At 46.8% G+C, this 24,280-nt stretch overlaps 1 protein-coding gene across 1 annotated transcript in view; it reads left to right on the plus strand.

The window, feature by feature from the left end:
* The first annotated feature begins 982 nt into the window (after positions 1 to 982).
* wdhd1 (WD repeat and HMG-box DNA binding protein 1) overlaps positions 983 to 24,280 on the plus strand; it is a 40,546-nt gene continuing 17,248 nt past the window's right edge. The window contains 18 exon segments of the mRNA XM_080498341.1: positions 983 to 1,034; positions 1,297 to 1,398; positions 3,523 to 3,634; positions 3,723 to 3,740; positions 3,742 to 3,875; positions 5,344 to 5,455; positions 6,183 to 6,233; positions 6,316 to 6,411; positions 6,575 to 6,667; positions 7,886 to 7,992; positions 8,056 to 8,188; positions 9,901 to 10,102; positions 11,349 to 11,524; positions 12,201 to 12,385; positions 13,864 to 14,105; positions 15,150 to 15,287; positions 15,375 to 15,531; positions 15,665 to 15,779. Coding sequence (XP_080354467.1) covers positions 1,322 to 1,398; positions 3,523 to 3,634; positions 3,723 to 3,740; positions 3,742 to 3,875; positions 5,344 to 5,455; positions 6,183 to 6,233; positions 6,316 to 6,411; positions 6,575 to 6,667; positions 7,886 to 7,992; positions 8,056 to 8,188; positions 9,901 to 10,102; positions 11,349 to 11,524; positions 12,201 to 12,385; positions 13,864 to 14,105; positions 15,150 to 15,287; positions 15,375 to 15,531; positions 15,665 to 15,779 — 2,148 coding nt within the window. The 5' untranslated portion in view covers positions 983 to 1,034; positions 1,297 to 1,321.

Consider the following 24,280-nt stretch of genomic DNA (forward strand, 5'->3'; position numbering starts at 1 on the left):
ATCGGCCTCCTCTCGCACGGCATTTTCACGAACCTCCAAACTGTCGAGCTGGAAAACACGAACTTATTTAATCATTTCAGGAGAGGAAAACTTGTTTCTCACAAAGTTCCCGTCTCGTCTCGTCATATTCCACCGAGCTAAGCTAGCAGCTAGCAGCGCTAACGGAAAACAGCCGTTTCACCTCCGCGTCTGCAAACTTCACATTTCGAGGATGAAACTCGACACAACCGGGTCTTGGTCGACAGAAGAAACGATGCGGCGGCGATGCGTCGCGAAAGGGAGTTAAAAAAACAAACAAAAGACAACTTACTTCTAACTTCTCCGCAGATTCGTCTCCCTCCCGGAGCGTCTCCTCGATTTCCCGCGCTGCGTTGAAAACAAGGAAGTCGCGTCATGAAGAACTTCCGCCAGTGACGTCAGGACGCACTGACGCAAACCCCGCCCTCGTTACAGTCCCGTTCGGAAATGACTGGAAATAAATGCATGAATGAATGAATAAATAAATACAGGAATGGCTGTATAAATAAATAAATAAATATTTAAAAAAATAGGCAAATAAACAGATGGATGGATATATATCTATATATATATATATATATATATATATATACTTATATCTATATATATCCATCCATCCATCTATCTATTTACCTAGTTATTTAAATATATGCACATATATACATACACACACATATATATATATCCATCCATCTGTTTATTTACCTACTTATTTAAATATTTATTTATATATTTATATATTTATGCAACCATTCATGTATTTATTTATTCATTCATTCATTCATTTATTTCTTTAGTTATGAGTGTGTTCATTGATGTATACATTAAAAATACAAATTGCTTGCATTTATTACCAGTCATTTCCGAACGGGACTGTAACGAGGGCGGGGTTTGCGTCAGTGCCTCATGACGTTTCTGGCGGAAGTTCTTCGTGACGCGACTTCCTTGTTTTCAACGCAGCGCGGGAAATCGAGGAGACGCTCCGGGAGGGAGACGAATCTGCGGAGAAGTTAGAAGTAAGTTGTCTTTTGTTTGTTTTTTTAACTCCCTTTCGCGACGCAGCGCCGCCGCATCGTTTCTTCTGTCGATCAAGACCCGGTTGTGTCGAGTTTCATCCTCGAAATGTGAAGTTTGGAGACGCGGAGGTGAAACGGCTGTTTTCCGTTAGCGCTGCTAGCTGCTAGCTTAGCTCGGTGGAATATGACGAGACGAGACGGGAACTTTGTGAGAAACAAGTTTTCCTCTCCTGAAATGATGCAATAAGTTCGTGTTTTCCAGCTCGACAGTTTGGAGGTTCGTGAAAATGCCGTGCGAGAGGAGGCCGATGCGCTACGGCCACTCGGAGGGACACACCGAGGTCTGCTTCGACGACACGGGAAAGTGAGTTTATCATTTAACATAATCTGATTTATCCTCAAGCTGGTGTGTTAAGAAGGCTGACCTGAAGCGTTTCGGCCTGACAGGAACTCTTCTTGGTGTATTTTCGGTCTCATCCAATGATTTCCTGACGAGCAGAATCATTCCTGTTAAATGTGACTGCACTTGATTTCAACTACGCTTTTATTAGCGCCTTTACGGTAAAAACACAAGACAGTTTAAGAGTACTATACTCCACATTTCTACAGTAATATTATTTCATATTTCTTGTGGTAATAAAGGAGTGTGTCTGCTATTGCACTGAAGTAAAAATGGGTGTAAACCTATGAATACCTGTGTTTCATGACAAATTGTAAACAGACTGTTGCGGCCGTACACTGTCTTGTGTTTTACCGTAAGGGCGCTAATAAAAGCGCAGTTAACTCTTTCCATTGTATTAAACCTTTAAATAAATGTGCGGTTTTGCAGCCGACGATGTGAGATAATCATAACAACATAACGTTTAATATTAACAGTCATAAAAAAAATCCGTTTTTAATCACGTTAATTAAATATATTTACTGGAACTCTGGCAAAATGTTGTGTTTACACTATAATGAGGTTTTATAAGTACCGATTCTTTTATCATCAAGTTGTGTTGATATTAGTGGTAAAGTTCCTCTTCCTCCTTCTCCCCCCCTCCTCTTCCTCCTCCTCCTCTTTCTCTTCCTCCCTTCCCTCCTCCCTTCTTCCTCCCTCCTCAACCCTCCTCTTCCTCCTCTTCAGAACAGAAACATTAAACTTTAGTTAAAGTGACAGATTCACAAGTTGTTTCTCTAAAAGTCACAACATCTGGAATGAAGAAAGAGAAGAAATGTAGAAATAATGACGCTGCATGTTTCATCGCTGTGATTTTCTGATTTTTCTGTTTTTATGTGTCAAAGGAATAAACACTAGTAGAATCATAGGTGAGGTTCTGAGAGAGGAAAACAAGGTTCTTTTATTGTGAAGGAGGACCTCCTCCTTCTCTTCCTCCTCCTCTTCCTCCTTCTCCTCTTCTCCTCCTCTCTTCCTCTCTTCTCCTCCTTCTCCTCTCCTTCTCCCTCTTCCGCCTCCTCTTCTCCTCTTCGCTCGCTCTTCCCTCCTCCTTCTCCTCTTCCTCCTTCTCCTCTTCCTCCTCCTCCTTCTCCTCTTCCTCCTCCTTCTCCTCCTTCTCTTCCTCCTCCTCCTCCTCCTCTTCTCCTCCTCCTCCCTCTTCCTCCCTCCTTTCTCCCTTCCCTCTTCTTCCTCTTTCCCCTTCTCCTCTTCCTCCTCCTCCTCTCCTCTCTCTCCTCCTCTCCTCCTTCCCTCCTCCTCCCTTCTTCTCCTCCTCAACTCTCCTCCTCCTCCTTCTCCCCCTCCTCTTCTTCCTCTTCCTCCTCCTTCTCTTCCTCCTCCTCTTCCTCCTCCTCCTCCTCTTCCTCCTCCTTCTCCCCCTCCTCTTCTCCTCTTCCTCTCCTCTTCCTCTCCTCTTCCTTCTCCTCTTCTCTCCTCTCCTCCTCCTTTCCTCTCCTCCTTCCTCCTCCTCTCCTCAACCCTCCTCTTCCTCCTTCTCCTCTTCCTCCTCCTTCCTCCTCCCCTCTTCTTCCTCTTTTCCTCCTCTCCCCCTCTTCTTCTCTTTCTCCTTCTCCTCTTCCTCCTCTTCCTCCTCCTTCTCCCCCTCCTTCTTCCTCTTTCCCTCCTTCTCCCTTCTTCCCTCTTCCTTCTCCTCTTCCTTCTCCTCTTCCTTCTCCTCTTCCTTCTCCTCTTCTCCTTTCCCTCCTCCTTTCCCTCCTCCCTTCTTCCTCCCTCCTCAACCCTCTTCCTCCTTCTCCTCTTCTCTTCTCCTCCTTCTTCTCCCCCTCTTCTTCCTCTTTTTCCTCCTTCTCCCCCTCTTCTTCCTCTTTCTCCTTCTCCTCTTCCTCCTCCTCCTCTTTCTCTCCCTCCTTTACCTTCTTCCTCCCTCCTCTTCCTCCTCACTTCAGAACAGAAACATTAAACTTTAAGTTTAAGTAGAATCACACAGGTGAGGTTTCTGAGAGGAAAACAAGGTTCTTTTATTGTGAAAAACGTCCATTTCCCCCCAAGATGCTGAGAAGCGAAGCTGTAGAAGTGTATTTCCTCCCTCAGGTTGCTGGTGACGTGCGGGAGTGACGGAGACGTCCGGATCTGGGCGGGTCTGGACGACGACGACCCCAAGTCCTTCTCGGTGGGGGAGAAGGCCTTCTCCCTGGCGGTCAAGGTTCGCTCGCCGCTCTCTCGCCTTCTTCTTTCCCCCGCCGTCGTCGGGGGCGACGGCGGGGGACTGACCGGTCGGCTGTGGTCCTCAGGGCGCCAGGCTGGTCACCCGCCGCCTCCAACAACACGGTGCAGATACACACCTTCCCTGACGGAGAGCCGGACGGAGTCGTCACCCGCTTCACCACCAACCCCACCCACGTGACCTTTGACCTCAGCGGGTCCAGGGTCGCCGCCGCGTCCAGGTGGGAGGAGCCTCAGGCTGGTCGTTTACTTTGAAGTACATTCAATATCATCCTTCCTCCTCTTCCTCTTCCTCCTTCCTCCTTCCTCCTCTTCCTCCTTCTTTCCCTCCTCTTCTTCCTCTTTCTCTTCCTCCTCCTCCTCTTCCTCCTCTTTCTCTTCCTCCTCCTCCTCTTCCTCCTCTTTCTCTTCCTCCTCCTCCTCTTCCTCCTCTTCCTCTTCCTCCTTCTTTCCCTCCTCTTCTTCCTCTTTCTCTTCCTCCTCTCCTCTTCCTCTTCCTCCTTCTTTCCCTCCTCTTCTTCCTCTTTCTCTTCCTCTTCCTCCTCTTTCTCTTCCTCTTCCTCCTCTTCCTCTTCCTCCTTCTTTCCCTCCTCTTCTTCCTCTTTCTCTTCCTCCTCCTCCTCTTCCTCCCTCCTCTTTCTCTTCCTCCTTCTTTCCCTCCTCTTTCTCTTCCTCTTCCTCCTTCCTCCTCTTCCTCCTTCTTTCCCTCCTCTTCTTCCTCTTTCTCTTCCTCCTCCTCCTCTTCCTCTTCCTCCCTCCTCCTCTTTCTCTTCCTCCTTCTTTCCCTCCTCTTCCTCCCTCCTCCTCTTTCTCTTCCTCCTTCTTTCCCTCCTCTTCCTCTTCCTCCCTCCTCCTCTTTCTCTTCCTCTTCCTCCTTCCTCCTCTTCCTCCTTCTTTCCCCCTCTTCTTCCTCTTTCTCTTCCTCCTCTTCCTCTTCCTCCCTCCTCCTCTTTCTCTTCCTCCTTCTTTCCCTCCTCTTCTTCCTCTTTCTCTTCCTCCTCCTCCTCTTCCTCCTCTTCCTCTTCCTCCCTCCTCCTCTTTCTCTTCCTCCTTCTTTCCCTCCTCTTCCTCCTCTTTCTCTTCCTCCTTCTTTCCCTCCTCTTCCTCTTCCTCCTCCTCCTCTTCCTCCTTCTTTCCCTCCTCTTCCTCTTTCTCTTCATCCTCCTCTTCCTCCTCCTCCTCTTTTCCCTCCTCTTCCTCCTCTTCCTCCTCTTCCTCCCCCTTTCCCTCCTCTTCCTCCTCCTCTTTTCCCTCCTCTTCCTCCCTCCTCCTCTTCCTCCCTCCTCCTCTTCTTCCTCTTCCTCCTCCTCACTTGAGAACAGAAACATTAAACTTTAGTTAAAGTGACAGATTCACAAGTTGTTTCTCTAAAAGTCACAACATCTGGAATGAAGAAGAAGAAGAAATGTAGAAATAATGACGCTGCATGTTTCACAGCTGGATTTAGAAATATTTCATATTTTTATTAGATTTTTCCCCCAATTTCAGCAGTTTTTCCAGGTTTTCTCTCCACGTTCCTTCTGCTTCCATCAGTTTTCACTGTCGGCAATTTTAACCTTTTTCCAGCGTCTTTTAAATGAAACATTTAAGCTGTAGTTTAGTGGCGCTCACCGATTGGCCGCGTGGCGGCGGGGGGGCGGGGCTTGTTCTCCCCGGGTCGTGGCTGACGGGCTCTCCCCTCCCCCGCAGCGACTTCCTGGTGAAGGTGGTGGACGTGGAGGACAGCAGCCGGCAGAAGACGCTGCGGGGACACGAGGCGCCGGTCCTCAGCGTGACCTTTGACCCCAAAGACCAGTTCCTGGTGGGTGGAGGCGTTTCCTCACACGGTGTGGCGGGTGGAGTTCTGGTGGAGTTCTGGGTGGAGTTCTGGGTGGAGTTCTGGGTGGAGTTCTGATGGAGTTCTGATGGAGTTCTGGGTGGAGTTCTGATGGAGTTCTGGGTGGAGTTCTGATGGAGTTCTGCGTGGAGTTCTGATGGAGTTCGGGTGGAGTTCTGCGTGGAGTTCTGGGTGGAGTTCTGGTGGAGTTCTGGGTGGAGTTCTGGGTGGAGTTCTGGGTGGAGTTCTGGGTGGAGTTCTGGGTGGAGTTCTGGTGGAGTTCTGGTGGAGTTCTGGGTGGAGTTCTGATGGAGTTCTGGGTGGAGTTCTGCGTGGAGTTCTGCGTGGAGTTCTGGGTGGAGTTCTGATGGAGTTCTGGTGGAGTTCTGGTGGAGTTCTGCATGGAGTTCTGCGTGGAGTTCTGATGGAGTTCTGATGGAGTTCTGATGGAGTTCTGGGTGGAGTTCTGGGTGGAGTTCTGGGTGGAGTTCTGGTGGAGTTCTGGGTGGAGTTCTGCGTGGAGTTCTGGGTGGACTTCTGATGGAGTTCTGGTGGAGTTCTGGTGGGGTTCTAGTGGAGTTCTGGTGGAGTTCTGGTGGAGTTCTGGTGGAGTTCTAGCGTGGAGTTCTGGGTGTAGTTCTGGTGTAGTTCTAGCGTGGAACCAGGCTGAAGAGACTCCAGAACCAGCAGAATAAAGCGTTTCCTCCTCCAGGCCTCGTCCAGCTGCGACGGTTCCGTCGTCGTGTGGAACGTGGAGGATCAGGTAACGCCTCCGCCCCTCCGACCCTCCGCCCCTCTGAACCTCCGCCAAAGAAGTGATGACTGGACGTTTGTTCTCCACCCAGACCCGCGTGACCAGCTGGTCTCTGCTGCAGAAGACCAACGACGTGGACGCCGCCAAGTCCCTGTGCCGCCTGGCCTGGCAGCCGGGCGCCGCCCAGGTGAGCCTCGCCGCCGCCGCTCCTCGCCGCCGCCGCTCCTCGCCGCCGCGCGCTCCTCGCTGTCGCTGCTCCTCGCCGTTGCTGCTGCCACTCGTTTCCGCCGCCGCTCCTCGCCGCCGTCTCGGAGAACCCCCTGCTGACTGTCCGGCTTCCTGTCCCGCAGCTCCTGGCCGTTCCCGTGGAGACGGAGGTTCACCTGTACGGGCGGAGCTCCTGGGAACATCTGGGCACTCTGGCTGACGAGCGGCTCACTCAGGTGAGGATCCACACTTCTGGACCGGTTCCAGGAAATATTCCCTTTAAATCTATTTCAGAATAACGATTAATTAACTCATTAACTCCCCAATAGCCTGTGATTAATCGTGATTAATCACAGTGGGGTTTTTTTTCTCCTGAAGCTTGTGATGATGTTTATTGAGGGAAAACCACAGAATTAATGGACTTTATTTAAATTAAAAGACTATTTTTGTGACTTTCTGTTCGTTTTTGGTGAATCGTTTTCTCCAAGATCAGCAAAATAATAAAACATTAATTAATTAATAAACATCTGACACAAGTCTGTTGACCTCTCTCGCTCTCTCTCGCTCTCTCTCTCTCTCACTCTCTCGCTCTCTCACTCTCTCGCTCTCTCTCTCTCGCTCTCTCTCTCTCTCTCGCTCTCTCTCTCTCTCTCGCTCTGTCCCTCTGTCACTCTCCCTCTCTCTCTCTCTCGCTCTGTCCCTCTGTCGCTCTCTCTCTCTCTCTCTGTCTCTCTCTCTGTCTCTCTGTCTCTCTCTCTCTCTCTCTCTTTGTCCCTCTGTCACTCTCGCTCTCTCTCCCTCTCTCTCGCTCTGTCGCTCTCTCTCTCTCTCTCTCTCTCGCTCTGTCACTCTCGCTCTCTCTCTCTCTCTCTCTCGCTCTGTCGCTCTCTCTCTTTCTCTCTCTCTCTCTCTCTCTCTCTCTTTCTCTTTCTCTTTCTCTCTCTCTCTCTCTTTCTCTCTTTCTCTCTCTCTCTCTCTCTCTCTCAAATCGGTTTCAAATCAGTTAATGAAATTAGCATGTTATTTTTAACGGCACTAAAAATAACCATTAATGTATTAATGTATTGACTGGACCTTCGTGGATCTTCATGACATCATCATGACATCATGACATTTTTCTTTAACCTTCATGAGACTATTTTTACTTCCTTCTTTTCCAGCAGAACAAACTTTGTTCTAAATCGACGTCAACAAGCTCATTAAACAATAAGATGTTGTTGTAAACAATCTCGTAAGAAATTATTATATAACTATAAAAAATAGTTTTGCTCAGTTTCAAACAATGTGGTGTTTTTACATCGGTGAAATATTTGATGAAGAAAAAAGTTTTAAAATCAACTTTTCTTTTATTTCCACTTCATCAGAACCAGTTTGTTTATTTACAAGTGTGTCACTTCCTCCCTGCTCCTGATTGAAACTCCTCCCCCTCCTGGCCCCGCCCCCTCCCCCCACAGCCCCTGAACGTGGTGGCGTGGTCTCCGTGTGGACGCTTCCTGGCGGCGGCCAGCGTCGGAGGCTTCCTGACGGTGTGGGACGTGAGCAGCAGGCAGTGTGTCGAGAGGTGAGCGGCGCTTCCTGTCCCGAGCGCCGCCGCCGGTCTCCATGGTAACGGTTTCCTCCGCAGGCAGAAGCACGAGAAGGGCTTCACGGTGTGCTCGCTGGCCTGGCATCCCTCCGGCCGCCAGATCGCCTACACCGACACCGAGGGCTGCCTGGGCCTGCTGGACGGCCTCGGAGCGCCGCCCGCCGCCGCCAAGGTGAGGCCCGGGTCGCGCTCTCATACCGCCGTGTTGGACCGCCAGCCGCCATCTTGGCAGAACTTTAGCTTCTGCACGTCCTTTTCTGTGACGGTTTCCTGTTGGAGGAGTCATGTGACCTGGAACCTTCTGGTGTGGCTCTGCTGAGCCGACCTGTAATAACACTGTAATAGGATATAACACGTTTATAACTCGTCATGTAATAACACTGTAATAGGATGTAACCGGCCCATGTTACATATGAGTGTTATAGTGTAATAACACTGTAATATGGTGTGATACGTTTAAAACTCATTGTGTTGTAACACTAATATGTAGTAATGTAATACATTTTAAACTCGTGTAATAACACTAATATGTAATATATTTTAAACTCATTGTGTTATAACACTAATATGTAATAATGTAATACATTTTAAACTGGTTGTGTAATAACACTAATATGTAATATATTTTAAACTCATTGTGTTATAACACTAATATGTAGTAATGTAATACATTTTAAACTGGTTGTGTAATTAAACTAATATGTAATATACTTTAAACTCGTGTAATAACACTAATGCGTAATAATGTAATACATTTTAAACTCATGTAATAACACTAATATGTAACATGTTTTAAACTCATTGTGTTATAACACTAATATGTAGTAATGTAATAGTTTAAACTGGTTGTGTAATAACACTAATATGTAATAATGTAATACATTTTAAACTGGTTGTGTAATAACACTAATATGTAATAATGTAATATACTTTAAACTCGTGTAATAACACTAATATGTAATATATTTTAAACTCATTGTGTTATAACACTAATATGTAATAATGTAATACATTTTCAACTGGTTGTGTTATAACACTAATATGTAATAATGTAATACATTTTCAACTGGTTGTGTTATAACACTAATATGTAATAATGTAATACATTTTCAACTGGTTGTGTTATAACACTAATATGTAATAATGTAATACATTTTCAACTGGTTGTGTTATAACACTAATATGTAATAATGTAATACATTTTTAACTGGTTGTGTTATAACACTAATATGTAATGTAACACATTTTAAACTCATTGTGTTATAACACTAATATGTAGTAATGTAATACATTTTAAACTCATTGTGTTATAACACTAATATGTAGTAATGTAATACATTTTAAACTCATTGTGTTATAACACTAATATGTAGTAATGTAATACATTTTAAACTCATTGTGTTATAACACTAATATGTAATGTAACACATTTTAAACTCATTGTGTTATAACACTAATATGTAATAATGTAATATACTTTAAACTCGTGTAATAACACTAATATGTAATATATTTTAAACTCATTGTGTTATAACACTAATATGTAATAATGTAATACATTTTCAACTGGTTGTGTTATAACACTAATATGTAATAATGTAATACATTTTCAACTGGTTGTGTTATAACACTAATATGTAATAATGTAATACATTTTCAACTGGTTGTGTTATAACACTAATATGTAATAATGTAATACATTTTCAACTGGTTGTGTTATAACACTAATATGTAATAATGTAATACATTTTCAACTGGTTGTGTTATAACACTAATATGTAATGTAACACATTTTAAACTCATTGTGTTATAACACTAATATGTAGTAATGTAATACATTTTAAACTCATTGTGTAATAACACTAAAGACTGAACGTCTTCCAGGTCCCAGTGAAGGATTACGACTCCTTGTTTGACGATGACGATGACGACCGTGTTCTGGATGAAGGCCTGAGTGAGACGGCGTCGCCGGCGAAGAAAGTCTCCGCCGCCGTGGACGAGGAAGACGAGGACGAGGACTTCCTGGTTCCCGCCACCGGGCGGGTGAGGAACCGAGGAGCGTTCCTGGATGACGACAACTCCATGGGTGAGAGACGCTCAGAAGTTCAACGTAGACGGTCGTCACGGCGACGGTCGTCACGGCGACGGTCGTCTGTCTTTAGCGTCTCATTGGGGGTTTTGTTGTGAGACAAACTAGGGAAGCGCCGATCCGCCTGCTTGTTATCGATCCCGATGCCTGCATGTGGATTTCTTAGCAAACATTGCACGTTGCTGCGTTGCTTTACAAACATTGCACGTTGCTGTGTTGCTTTACAAAAGTTGCTGCATTGCTTTACAAACATTGCACGCTGCTGCGTTGCTTTGCAAACATTGCACGTTGCTGTGTTGCTTTACAAAAGTTGCTGCATTGCTTTACAAACATTGCACGTTGCTGCGTTGCTTTGCAAACATTGCACGTTGCTGTGTTGCTTTACAAAAGTTGCTGCGTTGCTTTACAAACGTTGCACGTTGCTGCGTTGCTTTACAGAAGTTGCTGCGTTGTTTTGGAAACATTGCACGTTGCTGTGTTGCTTTACAAAAGTTGCTGCGTTGCTTTACAAACATTGCACGTTGCTGCGTTGCTTTACAAAAGTTGCTGCGTTGTTTTGCAAACATTGCACGTTGCTGCGTTGCTTTACAAACATTGCACGTTGCTGCGTTGCTTTGCAAACATTGCATGTTGCTGTGTTGCTTTACAAAAGTTGCTGCATTGCTTTACAAACATTGCACGCTGTTGCGTTGCTTTGCAAACATTGCACGTTGCTGTGTTGCTTTACAAAAGTTGCTGCATTGCTTTACAAACATTGCACGTTGCTGCGTTGCTTTGCAAACATTGTACGTTGCTGTGTTGCTTTACAAAAGTTGCTGCGTTGCTTTACAAACGTTGCATCTTTCTGCGTTGCTTTACAGAAGTTGCTGCGTTGTTTTGGAAACATTGCACGTTGCTGTGTTGCTTTACAAAAGTTGCTGCGTTGCTTTACAAACATTGCACGTTGCTGCGTTGCTTTACAAAAGTTGCTGCGTTGTTTTGCAAACATTGCACGTTGCTGCGTTGCTTTACAAAAGTTGCTGCGTTGCTTTACAAACATTGCATGTTACTGCGTTGCTTTACAAACATTGCACGTTGCTGTGTTGCTTTACAAAAGTTTCTGCGTTGCTTTACAAAAGTTGCACGTTGCCGTTGCTTTGCAAACGTTGCCGACGGCGCCGTTGCTTCTGAGTCCAGTAGAAACGTTTCATGTGAAGCGAGGAAACGTCTGACGGAAGTTTAGCTAACGCCGCTCGTCACGCAGACACGGCGTCGCTGAAGCTGGGCCGGGACAACCTGCTGGACGAGGACGCCGGCAGCGCCGCCCCGGCCGCCCCTCCCCCGCCGCCACGCCCCGCCTACGACGGTCCGCTACCGACGCCGCCGCAGAAGGCCTTTCAGCCCGGCTCCACCCCCGCTCACCTCACACACCGCTTCATGGTAGGACCCAGCTTCCTGTTTAGTAAATACATGAATGAATGAAAAAATAAATAAATGAAAAAATGAATAAATGAATGAAAAAATGAATGAATGAAAAAATAAATAATTAATTGAAAATAATGAATGAAAAAATAAATAATTGAAAAACTAAATGAAAAAATGAATGAATGAATGAATGAAAAAATAAATAAATGAAAAAATGAATAAATGAATGAAAAAATTAATAATTGAAAAAATAAATGAAACAATGAATGAATGAAAAAATGAATGAATGAAAAAATTAATAATTAATTGAAAATAATGAATGAAAAAATAAATAATTGAAAAACTAAATGAATGAATGAATGAAAAAATAAATAAATGAAAAAATGAATAAATGAATGAAAAAATTAATAATTGAAAAAATAAATGAAACAATGAATGAATGAAAAAATTAATAATTAATTGAAAATAATGAATGAAAAAATAAATAATTGAAAAACTAAATGAATGAATGAAAAATAAATAAATAATTGAACAAATGAATGAATGAAATAAATAAATAATTGAAAAAATAAATAAATGAATAAATCAAATAATGAAAAAAAGAAACAGGAAAAAAAAATGATTTAAAAAAATTAAGAAAGAATAACTAAAAAAAGGAAGAGAGAAAGTGAAGAACTGGTCGGCGCTGCAGGTGTGGAACTCGGTGGGAATCGTGCGCGGCTACAACGACGAGCTGGACAACGCCATCGACGTGGAGTTCCACGACTCAGCCGTGCACCACGCCATGCACCTCACCAACTCGCTGGGCCACGCCGTCGCCGACCTTTCCCAGGAGGCCGTGCTGCTGGCCTGCCCGAGCACCGAGGAGCTGGCCAGGTGAGCTCATCCTCCTCTTCTTCCTTTGTCCCTCCTGTCTTCCTGTGTCCCTCCTGTCTTCCTTTGTCCCTCCTGTCTTCCTTTGTCCCTCCTGTCTTCCTGTGTCCCTCCTGTCTTCCTTTGTCCCTCCTGTCTTCCTTTGTCCCTCCTGTCTTCCTGTGTCCCTCCTGTCTTCCTTTGTCCCTCCTGTCTTCCTGTGTCCCTCCTGTCTTCCTTTGTCCCTCCTGTCTTCCTGTGTCCCTCCTGTCTTCCTTTGTCCCTCCGTCCTGCAGAGACGCAGCTCTAGAGCGTCTCTGCAGGACGTTGTCACGTTGCCACATGTTGTCATGAACAGTCTGATGGAAGCCGGCTGCAAACTGTGGAAAGGATTTCCTGACTCGTGACTCCGCGTCTCATTGAGATCCGGTCCACAGTTTGCAGCCGGAGCAGAAAACCTCCGCAGGTCGGATCAGGAATTTCTGATCCGTGGATTTTGTTTATATCAGAACCTGATACTGGATCGGATCCATCCGGTCCCTACTTTCAGTAACTCCTCCTCTTCCTCTTCCTCTTCCTCCTCTTCCTCTTCCTCTTCCTCTTCGTCCTCCTCCTGCTCCTCCTCATCTACCTCTTCCTCCTCCCTCCCTCCTCCTCCTCCCCCTCCTCCTCATCTTCCTCTTCCTCTTCCTTCCTCCCTCCCCCCTCTTCCTCTTCCTCTCCCTCCCCCCTCTTCCTCTTCCTCTCCCTCCCCCCTCTTCCTCTTCCTCTCCCTCCCCCCTCTTCCTCTTCCTCCTCCCTCCCCCCTCTTCCTCTTCCTCCTCCCTCCTCCCTCCCCCCTCTTCCTCTTCTTAATCCTCCTCTTCCTCTTCCTCCTCTTCCTCTTCTTAATCCTCCTCTTCCTCTTCCTCTTCCTCTTCCTCTTCCTCCTCCTCCTCCTCCTCTTCCTCTTCCCCCTCATCTTCCTCGTCCTCCTCTTATTCCTCGTCCTCCTCCTCCTCCTCTTCCTCTTCCTCTTCCTCCCTCTTCCTCGTCCTCCTCCTCCCCCTCTTCCTCTTCTTAATCCTCCTCTTCCTCTTTCTCTTCCTCCTCCTCCTCCTCCTCCTCCCTCCCCCCTCCTCTTCCTCTTCCTCTTCCTCTTCCTCCCCCTCCTCTTCCTCTTCCCCCTCATCTTCCTCCTCCTCCTCTTATTCCTCCTCCTCGTCCTCCTCCTCCCCCTCTTCCTCTTCTTAATCCTCCTCCTCGTCCTCCTCCTCCCCCTCTTCCTCTTCTTAATCCTCCCCCTCTTCCTCTTCTTAATCCTCCTCCTCTTCCTCTTCCTCCCCCTCCTCTTCCTCTTCCTCCTCCTCTTCCCCCTCATCTTCCTCCTCCTCTTATTCCTCCTCCTCGTCCTCCTCCTCTTCCTCTTCCTCCTCCTCCTCCTTACTCCTCCTCCTCCTCTTCCTCTTCCTCTTTCCCTCCCCCCTCCTCCTCTTCCTCCCCCCCCCCCCCCCCCCCCCCAGTAAGCTGCAGTGCCTCCACTTCTCCTCCTGGGACACCAACAAGGACTGGATGTTGGACCTGCCGGCGGGCGAGGACGCCCGGGCGTTGTGTCTGGGGCGTGGCTGGGCGGCCGTCGCCACCAGCTCGCTGATGCTCCGCCTCTTTTCCATCGGGGGGGTCCAGAGGGGGGTGTTCAGCCTGCCGGGGCCCGTGGTGTGTCTGGCGGGCCACGGGGAGCAGCTGCTCATCGTCTACCACCGAGGTGCACACACACACACACACACACACACACACACACACACACACACACACACACACACACACACACACACACACACACACACACACACCAGTTGTAAAGATAAGATCAGACCCTCACATGCTCATTTAATTCTTTGTCTTTCTGCGTCTTGGTTTTTCTTCCTTGTTTCTCCTCCTCTTCTTCTCTCCTTCACCTGTTTTTAAAACATTATATGATTTAAACGTTGTGCCGACTGAACGAATCACATTTAAAACATCCGACAGGCACATTTCTTCTGCTTCTTTTACATCATTTTTAAAAACATTTTTATTTATCCAATTCATATTTTTTTCATTCTTTCTTTCCATTCCACCCTTTCCTTTTCATTCACTGTTTTTCTTTTCTCTTTCTCTGAACTGTCATATTAATCTTTTTCTTTTTTGTCACTTCTCATTTTTCTTCTCATATTTTCCCACCTTTTCACATTTAAAAAATATTTTCTATTATTTTCTTTATTTTTTTATTTTTTTATTTAATATTTATTATTTCTGTATTTAATTTATTTTTTTATTGAATTAAATGTTGTATCATTTTATTATTGTACATGGTCTCTGGAAAAACAACTGATCTTAAACAAAAGATGCTTCGTACCAGATTTTAGCCGTCGCTAGTTTCCATCTGCAAGAACACAATATAATAATAATAATAATAACACAGAGAAAATGAAATGTATAACATAGCTTTCATAAAAACTCCTGCAGATATAAACAATCTCACGGAACACATTATGAATTAAAACACCCATTATAAATATAAGCAACAGTAAAATCAGTCACATTATTAACATCAACCATAACATTAAAATTTAACACCTGAGTTCCTAAAATGTGTCCAGAATATTAAAATACCTGTGAAAACAACAGTGGGCAGTTAAAATAGACGAATACGACGCCGCTGGTATTTCAAAATGCTGTTTTCTTTAACTTCATTGTTCTGATGACGATGTTAGTCCAGTGTTCGTGTCGCTCGTCTGACGAAGCCTCACTCGGCTTGTCGTTCCTCCAGCGACGGGCTTCGACGGCGACCAGGCGCTGGGCGTCCAGCTGCTGCAGCTCGGCCGGAGGAAGAGGCGGGTCCTGGGCGGCGAGCCCCTCCCCCTCTCGCTCAGAGCCCACCTGTCCTGGCTAGGCTTCACTGCAGAGGGTGGGTGTGTCCCCCCCCCCCCCCCCCCCCAAGTCCAGCTTCCCTATGTCAACCCGCCCGTTCTCACCTGTTGAACCCCGCCTGCAGGCACGCCGTGCTACGTGGACTCGGACGGCGTGGTGCGCCTGCTGAACCGCTCGCTGGGCAACAGCTGGACGCCGGTGTGCAACACCAGAGAGACGTGCAAGAGCCGGTCCGACCACTACTGGGTGGTCGGCGTGCACGAGAACCCCCAGCAGCTCCGGTAAAACACGGGATGGATTTAAATGGAGGCTGATCCGTCGTTGGTGGATTCCAGCTGCAGTCTGCATGCTGGACGTCCAGTTGTATGCTGTAAATGTTCTGTAGAGGTTAATCTCCTCCTCTTGCTCCTCCAGGTGTATCCCCTGCAAGGGCTCCCGCTACCCCCCCACCCTGCCCCGGCCGGCCGTGGCCATCCTGCCCTTCAAGCTGCCGCTCTGCCAGACGGCCACCGAGAAGGGCCAGATGGAGGTAGAGAAACACTCCAGCAACTTCTGGAAGTTAATGTGTTGGCAAGTACAGTAGCGGCAAAAGCAACACTGAAGCCGCAAAAGCAACACTGTCGCCATAAAAAGCAACTCTGTAGCAACACTTGAGCCGCAAAAGCAACACTGTAGCAACACTGGAGCCGCAAAAGCAACACTGTAGCAACACGGGAGCCGCAAAAGCAACACTGTAGCGGCAAAAGCAACACTGGAGCCGCAAAAGCAATTCTGTAGCAACACTGTAGCAACACTGGAGCCGCAAAAGCAACACTGTAGCAACACTGTAGCGGCAAAAGCAACACTGGAGCCGCAAAAGCAACACTGTAGCAACACTGTAGCGGCAAAAGCAACACTGGAGCCGCAAAAGCAACACTGTAGCAACACTGTAGCGGCAAAAGCAACACTGAAGCCGCAAAAGCAACACTGTAGCAACACTGTAGCGGCAAAAGCAACACTGGAGCCGAAAAGCAACACTGTAGACATAAAAAGCAACATTGTAGCAACACTGTAGCGGCAAAAGCAACACTGGAGCCGCAAAAGCAACACTGTCGCCATAAAAAGCAACTCTGTAGCAACACTTGAGCCGCAAAAGCAACACTGTAGCAACACTGTAGCAACACTGTAGCAACACTGGAGCCGCAAAAGCAACACTGTAGCAACACGGGAGCCGCAAAAGCAACACTGTAGCGGCAAAAGCAACACTGGAGCCGCAAAAGCAACACTGTAGCAACACTGTAGCGGCAAAAGCAACACTGGAGCCGCAAAAGCAACACTGTAGCAACACGGGAGCCGCAAAAGCAACACTGTAGCGGCAAAAGCAACACTGGAGCCGCAAAAGCAACACTGTAGCAACACTGTAGTGGCAAAAGCAACACTGGAGCCGCAAAAGCAATTCTGTAGCAACACTGTAGCAACACTGGAGCCGCAAAAGCAACACTGTAGCAACACTGTAGCGGCAAAAGCAACACTGGAGCCGCAAAAGCAACACTGTAGCGGCAAAAGCAACACTGGAGCCGCAAAAGCAACACTGTAGCAACACTGTAGCGGCAAAAGCAACACTGAAGCCGCAAAAGCAACACTGTAGCAACACTGTAGCGGCAAAAGCAACACTGGAGCCGAAAAGCAACACTGTAGACATAAAAAGCAACATTGTAGCAACACTGTAGCGGCAAAAGCAACACTGGAGCCGCAAAAGCAACACTGTAGCAACACTGTAGCGGCAAAAGCAACACTGGAGCCGCAAAAGCAACACTGTAGCAACACTGTAGCGGCAAAAGCAACACTGAAGCCGCAAAAGCATCACTGTACCAACACTGTAGCGGCAAAAGCAACACTGGAGCCGCAAAAGCAACACTGTAGCAACACTGTAGCGGCAAAAGCAACACTAAAGCCACAAAAGCAACACTGTAGCAACACTGTAGCGGCAAAAGCAACACTGGAGCCGAAAAGCAACACTGAAGCCGCAAAAGCAACACTGTAGCCATAAAAAGCAACATTGTAGCAACACTCTAGCGGCAAAAGCAACACTGAAGCCGCAAAAGCAACACTGTAGCCATAAAAAGCAACATTGTAGCAACACTGGAGCCGCAAAAGCAACACTGTAGCCATAAAAAGCAACATTGTAGCAACACTGGAGCCGCAAAAGCAACACTGTAGCCATAAAAAGCAACATTGTAGCAAACCTCTAGCGGCAAAAGCAACACTGAAGCCGCAAAAGCAACACTGTAGCAACACTGTAGCGGCAAAAGCAACACTGGAGCCGCAAAAGCAACACTGTACCAACACTGTAGCGGCAAAAGCAACACTGTAGCGGCAAAAGCAACACTGTAGCGGCAAAAGCAACACTGAAGCCGCAAAAGCAACACTGTCGCCATAAAAAGCAACTCTGTAGCAACACTGTACCAACACTGTAGCGGCAAAAGCAACACTGAAGCCGCAAAAGCAACACTGTAGCCATAAAAAGCAACATTGTAGCAACACTGTAGCGGCAAAGGCAACACTGAAGCCGCAAAAGCAACACTGTAGCAACACTGTAGCGGCAAAAGCAACACTGTACCAACACTGTAGCGGCAAAAGCAACACTGAAGCCGCAAAAGCAACACTGTAGCCATAAAAAGCAACATTGTAGCAACACTGTAGCGGCAAAGGCAACACTGAAGCCGCAAAAGCAACACTGTAGCAACACTGTAGCGGCAAAAGCAACACTGTACCAACACTGTAGCGGCAAAAGCAACACTGAAGCCGCAAAAGCAACACTGTCACCATAAAAAGCAACACTGGAGCCGCAAAAGCAACACTGAAGCCGCAAAAGCAACACTGTAGCAACACTGTAGCGGCAAAAGCAACACTGAAGCCGCAAAAGCAACACTGTAGCCATAAAAAGAAACATTGTAGCAACACTGTAGCGGCAAAAGCAACACTGGAGCCGCAAAAGGAACACTGTAGACATAAAAAGCAACATTTTAGCAACACTGTAGCGGCAAAAGCAACACTGGAGCCGCAAAAGCAACACTGTAGCCATAAAAAGATACATTGTAGCAACACTGTAGCGGCAAAAGCAACACTGGAGCCGCAAAAGCAACACTGTAGACATAAAAAGCAACATTTTAGCAACACTGTAGCGGCAAAAGCAACACTGAAGCCGCAAAAGCAACACTGAAGCCGCAAAAGCAACACCGTAGCCATAAAAAGTAACTCTGTAGCAACACTGTAGCGGCAAAAGCAACACTGAAGCCGCAAAATCAACACTGTAGCAACACTGTAGCGGCAAGAGCAACACTGAAGCCGCAAAAGCAACACTGTAGCAACACTGTAGCGGCAAAAGCAACACTGAAGCCGCAAAAGCAACACTGTAGCAGCACTGTAGCGGCAAAAGCAACACTGAAGCCGCAAAAGCAACACTGTAGCAACACTGTAGCAACACTGTAGCGGCAAAAGCAACACTGAAGCCGCAAAAGCAACACTGTAGCAACACTGTAGGGGCAAAAGCAACACTGGAGCCGCAAAAGCAACACTGGAGCCATAAAAAGCAACACTGTAGCGGCAAAAGCAACACTTGAGCCGCAAAAGCAACACTGTAGCAACACTGTAGCAACACTGTAGGGGCAAAAGCAACACTGGAGCCGCAAAAGCAACACTGGAGCCATAAAAAGCAACACTGTAGCGGCAAAAGCAACACTTGAGCCGCAAAAGCAACACTGTAGCAACACTGTAGCGGCAAAAGCAACACTGGAGCCGCAAAAGCAACACTGTACCAACACTGTAGCGGCAAAAGCAACACTGAAGCCGCAAAAGCAACACTGTAGCAACACTGTAGCGGCAAAAGCAACACTGGAGCCGCAAAAGCAACACTGTACCAATACTGTAGCGGCAAAAGCAACACTGAAGCCGCAAAAGCAACATTGTAGCAACACTGTAGCGGCAAAAGCAACACTTGAGCCGCAAAAGCAACACTGTAGCCATAAAAAGCAACATTGTAGCAACACTGTAGCGGCAAAAGCAACACTGAAGCCGCAAAAGCAACACTGTACCAACACTGTAGCGGCAAAAGCAACACTGGAGCCGAAAAGCAACACTGTACCAACACTGTAGCGGCAAAAGCAACACTGGAGCCGAAAAGCAACACTGTACCAACACTGTAGCGGCAAAAGCAACACTGGAGCCGAAAAGCAACACTGTACCAACACTGTAGCGGCAAAAGCAACACTGAAGCCGCAAAAGCAACACTGTAGCAACACTGTAGCGGCAAAAGCAACACTGAAGCCGCAAAAGCAACACTGTAGCAACACTGTAGCGGCAAAAGCAACACTGAAGCCGCAAAAGCAACATTGTAGCAACACTGTAGCGGCAAAAGCAACACTGGAGCCGAAAAGCAACACTGTAGACATAAAAAGCAACATTTTAGCAACACTGTAGCGGCAAAAGCAACACTTGAGCCGCAAAAGCAACACTGTAGCAACACTGTAGCGGCAAAAGCAACACTGAAGCCGCAAAAGCAACACTGTAGCAACACTGTAGCGGCAAAAGCAACACTGTAGCCATAAAAAGCAACATTGTAGCAACACTGTAGCGGCAAAAGCAACACTGAAGCCGCAAAAGCAACACTGTAGCAACACTGTAGCGGCAAAAGCAACACTGAAGCCGCAAAAGCAACACTGTAGCAACACTGTAGCAACACTGTAGCGGCAAAAGCAACACTGAAGCCGCAAAAGCAACACTGTAGCAACACTGTAGGGGCAAAAGCAACACTGGAGCCGCAAAAGCAACACTGGAGCCATAAAAAGCAACACTGTAGCGGCAAAAGCAACACTTGAGCCGCAAAAGCAACACTGTAGCAACACTGTAGCGGCAAAAGCAACACTGAAGCCGCAAAAGCAACACTGTAGCAACACTGTAGCGGCAAAAGCAACACTGGAGCCGCAAAAGCAACACTGTACCAACACTGTAGCGGCAAAAGCAACACTGGAGCCAAAAAGCAACACTGTAGACATAAAAAGCAACATTTTAGCAACACTGTAGCGGCAAAAGCAACACTTGAGCCGCAAAAGCAACACTGTAGCGGCAAAAGCAACACTGAAGCCGCAAAAGCAACACTGTAGCCATAAAAAGCAACATTGTAGCAACACTGTAGCGGCAAAAGCAACACTGAAGCCGCAAAAGCAACACTGTACCAACACTGTAGCGGCAAAAGCAACACTGAAGCCGCAAAAGCAACACTGTAGCAACACTGTAGCGGCAAAAGCAACACTGGAGCCGAAAAGCAACACTGTACCAACACTGTAGCGGCAAAAGCAACACTGAAGCCGCAAAAGCAACACTGTACCAACACTGTAGCGGCAAAAGCAACACTGGAGCCGAAAAGCAACACTGTACCAACACTGTAGCGGCAAAAGCAACACTGTAGCAACACTGTAGCGGCAAAAGCAACACTGTACCAACACTGTAGCGGCAAAAGCAACACTGTACCAACACTGTAGCGGCAAAAGCAACACTGTACCAACACTGTAGCGGCAAAAGCAACACTGGAGCCGCAAAAGCAACACTGTAGCAACACTGTAGCGGCAAAAGCAACACTGAAGCCGCAAAAGCAACATTGTAGCAACACTGTAGCGGCAAAAGCAACACTGGAGCCGAAAAGCAACACTGTAGACATAAAAAGCAACATTTTAGCAACACTGTAGCGGCAAAAGCAACACTTGAGCCGCAAAAGCAACACTGTAGCAACACTGTAGCGGCAAAAGCAACACTGAAGCCGCAAAAGCAACACTGTAGCAACACTGTAGCGGCAAAAGCAACACTGTAGCCATAAAAAGCAACATTGTAGCAACACTGTAGCGGCAAAAGCAACACTGAAGCCGCAAAAGCAACACTGTAGCAACACTGTAGCGGCAAAAGCAACACTGGAGCCGAAAAGCAACACTGTAGACATAAAAAGCAACATTTTAGCAACACTGTAGCGGCAAAAGCAACACTTGAGCCGCAAAAGCAACACTGTAGCAACACTGTAGCGGCAAAAGCAACACTGAAGCCGCAAAAGCAACACTGTAGCAACACTGTAGCGGCAAAAGCAACACTGGAGCCGAAAAGCAACACTGTAGACATAAAAAGCAACATTTTAGCAACACTGTAGCGGCAAAAGCAACACTTGAGCCGCAAAAGCAACACTGTAGCCATAAAAAGCAACATTTTAGCAACACTGTAGCGGCAAAAGCAACACTGAAGCCGCAAAAGCATCACTGTACCAACACTGTAGCGGCAAAAGCAACACTGGAGCCGCAAAAGCAACACTGTAGCAACACTGTAGCGGCAAAAGCAACACTAAAGCCACAAAAGCAACACTGTAGCAACACTGTAGCGGCAAAAGCAACACTGGAGCCGAAAAGCAACACTGAAGCCGCAAAAGCAACACTGTAGCCATAAAAAGCAACATTGTAGCAACACTCTAGCGGCAAAAGCAACACTGAAGCCGCAAAAGCAACACTGTAGCCATAAAAAGCAACATTGTAGCAACACTCTAGCGGCAAAAGCAACACTGAAGCCGCAAAAGCAACACTGTAGCCATAAAAAGCAACATTGTAGCAACACTGGAGCCGCAAAAGCAACACTGTAGCCATAAAAAGCAACATTGTAGCAACACTGGAGCCGCAAAAGCAACACTGTAGCCATAAAAAGCAACATTGTAGCAACACTCTAGCGGCAAAAGCAACACTGAAGCCGCAAAAGCAACACTGTAGCAACACTGTAGCGGCAAAAGCAACACTGGAGCCGCAAAAGCAACACTGTACCAACACTGTAGCGGCAAAAGCAACACTGTAGCGGCAAAAGCAACACTGTAGCGGCAAAAGCAACACTGTAGCAGCAAAAGCAACACTGAAGCCGCAAAAGCAACACTGTCGCCATAAAAAGCAACTCTGTAGCAACACTGTACCAACACTGTAGCGGCAAAAGCAACACTGTAGCGGCAAAAGCAACACTGTAGCCATAAAAAGCAACATTGTAGCAACACTGTAGCGGCAAAGGCAACACTGAAGCCGCAAAAGCAACACTGTAGCAACACTGTAGCGGCAAAAGCAACACTGTACCAACACTGTAGCGGCAAAAGCAACACTGTAGCGGCAAAAGCAACACTGAAGCCGCAAAAGCAACACTGGAGCCGAAAAGCAACACTGTACCAACACTGTAGCGGCAAAAGCAACACTGTAGCAACACTGTAGCGGCAAAAGCAACACTGTACCAACACTGTAGCGGCAAAAGCAACACTGTACCAACACTGTAGCGGCAAAAGCAACACTGTACCAACACTGTAGCGGCAAAAGCAACACTGGAGCCGCAAAAGCAACACTGTAGCAACACTGTAGCGGCAAAAGCAACACTGAAGCCGCAAAAGCAACATTGTAGCAACACTGTAGCGGCAAAAGCAACACTGGAGCCGAAAAGCAACACTGTAGACATAAAAAGCAACATTTTAGCAACACTGTAGCGGCAAAAGCAACACTTGAGCCGCAAAAGCAACACTGTAGCAACACTGTAGCGGCAAAAGCAACACTGAAGCCGCAAAAGCAACACTGTAGCAACACTGTAGCGGCAAAAGCAACACTGTAGCCATAAAAAGCAACATTGTAGCAACACTGTAGCGGCAAAAGCAACACTGAAGCCGCAAAAGCAACACTGTAGCAACACTGTAGCGGCAAAAGCAACACTGGAGCCGAAAAGCAACACTGTAGACATAAAAAGCAACATTTTAGCAACACTGTAGCGGCAAAAGCAACACTTGAGCCGCAAAAGCAACACTGTAGCAACACTGTAGCGGCAAAAGCAACACTGAAGCCGCAAAAGCAACACTGTAGCAACACTGTAGCGGCAAAAGCAACACTGGAGCCGAAAAGCAACACTGTAGACATAAAAAGCAACATTTTAGCAACACTGTAGCGGCAAAAGCAACACTTGAGCCGCAAAAGCAACACTGTAGCCATAAAAAGCAACATTTTAGCAACACTGTAGCGGCAAAAGCAACACTGAAGCCGCAAAAGCATCACTGTACCAACACTGTAGCGGCAAAAGCAACACTGGAGCCGCAAAAGCAACACTGTAGCAACACTGTAGCGGCAAAAGCAACACTAAAGCCACAAAAGCAACACTGTAGCAACACTGTAGCAACACTGTAGCGGCAAAAGCAACACTGGAGCCGAAAAGCAACACTGAAGCCGCAAAAGCAACACTGTAGCCATAAAAAGCAACATTGTAGCAACACTCTAGCGGCAAAAGCAACACTGAAGCCGCAAAAGCAACACTGTAGCCATAAAAAGCAACATTGTAGCAACACTCTAGCGGCAAAAGCAACACTGAAGCCGCAAAAGCAACACTGTAGCCATAAAAAGCAACATTGTAGCAACACTGGAGCCGCAAAAGCAACACTGTAGCCATAAAAAGCAACATTGTAGCAACACTGGAGCCGCAAAAGCAACACTGTAGCCATAAAAAGCAACATTGTAGCAACACTCTAGCGGCAAAAGCAACACTGAAGCCGCAAAAGCAACACTGTAGCAACACTGTAGCGGCAAAAGCAACACTGGAGCCGCAAAAGCAACACTGTACCAACACTGTAGCGGCAAAAGCAACACTGTAGCGGCAAAAGCAACACTGTAGCAGCAAAAGCAACACTGAAGCCGCAAAAGCAACACTGTCGCCATAAAAAGCAACTCTGTAGCAACACTGTACCAACACTGTAGCGGCAAAAGCAACACTGTAGCGGCAAAAGCAACACTGTAGCCATAAAAAGCAACATTGTAGCAACACTGTAGCGGCAAAGGCAACACTGAAGCCGCAAAAGCAACACTGTAGCAACACTGTAGCGGCAAAAGCAACACTGTACCAACACTGTAGCGGCAAAAGCAACACTGTAGCGGCAAAAGCAACACTGAAGCCGCAAAAGCAACACTGTAGCCATAAAAAGCAACATTGTAGCAACACTGTAGCGGCAAAGGCAAC

This window comes from Blennius ocellaris (assembly GCF_963422515.1).
Source record: "Blennius ocellaris genome assembly, chromosome: 1".
Classification (NCBI taxonomy): Eukaryota; Metazoa; Chordata; class Actinopteri; order Blenniiformes; family Blenniidae; genus Blennius; species Blennius ocellaris.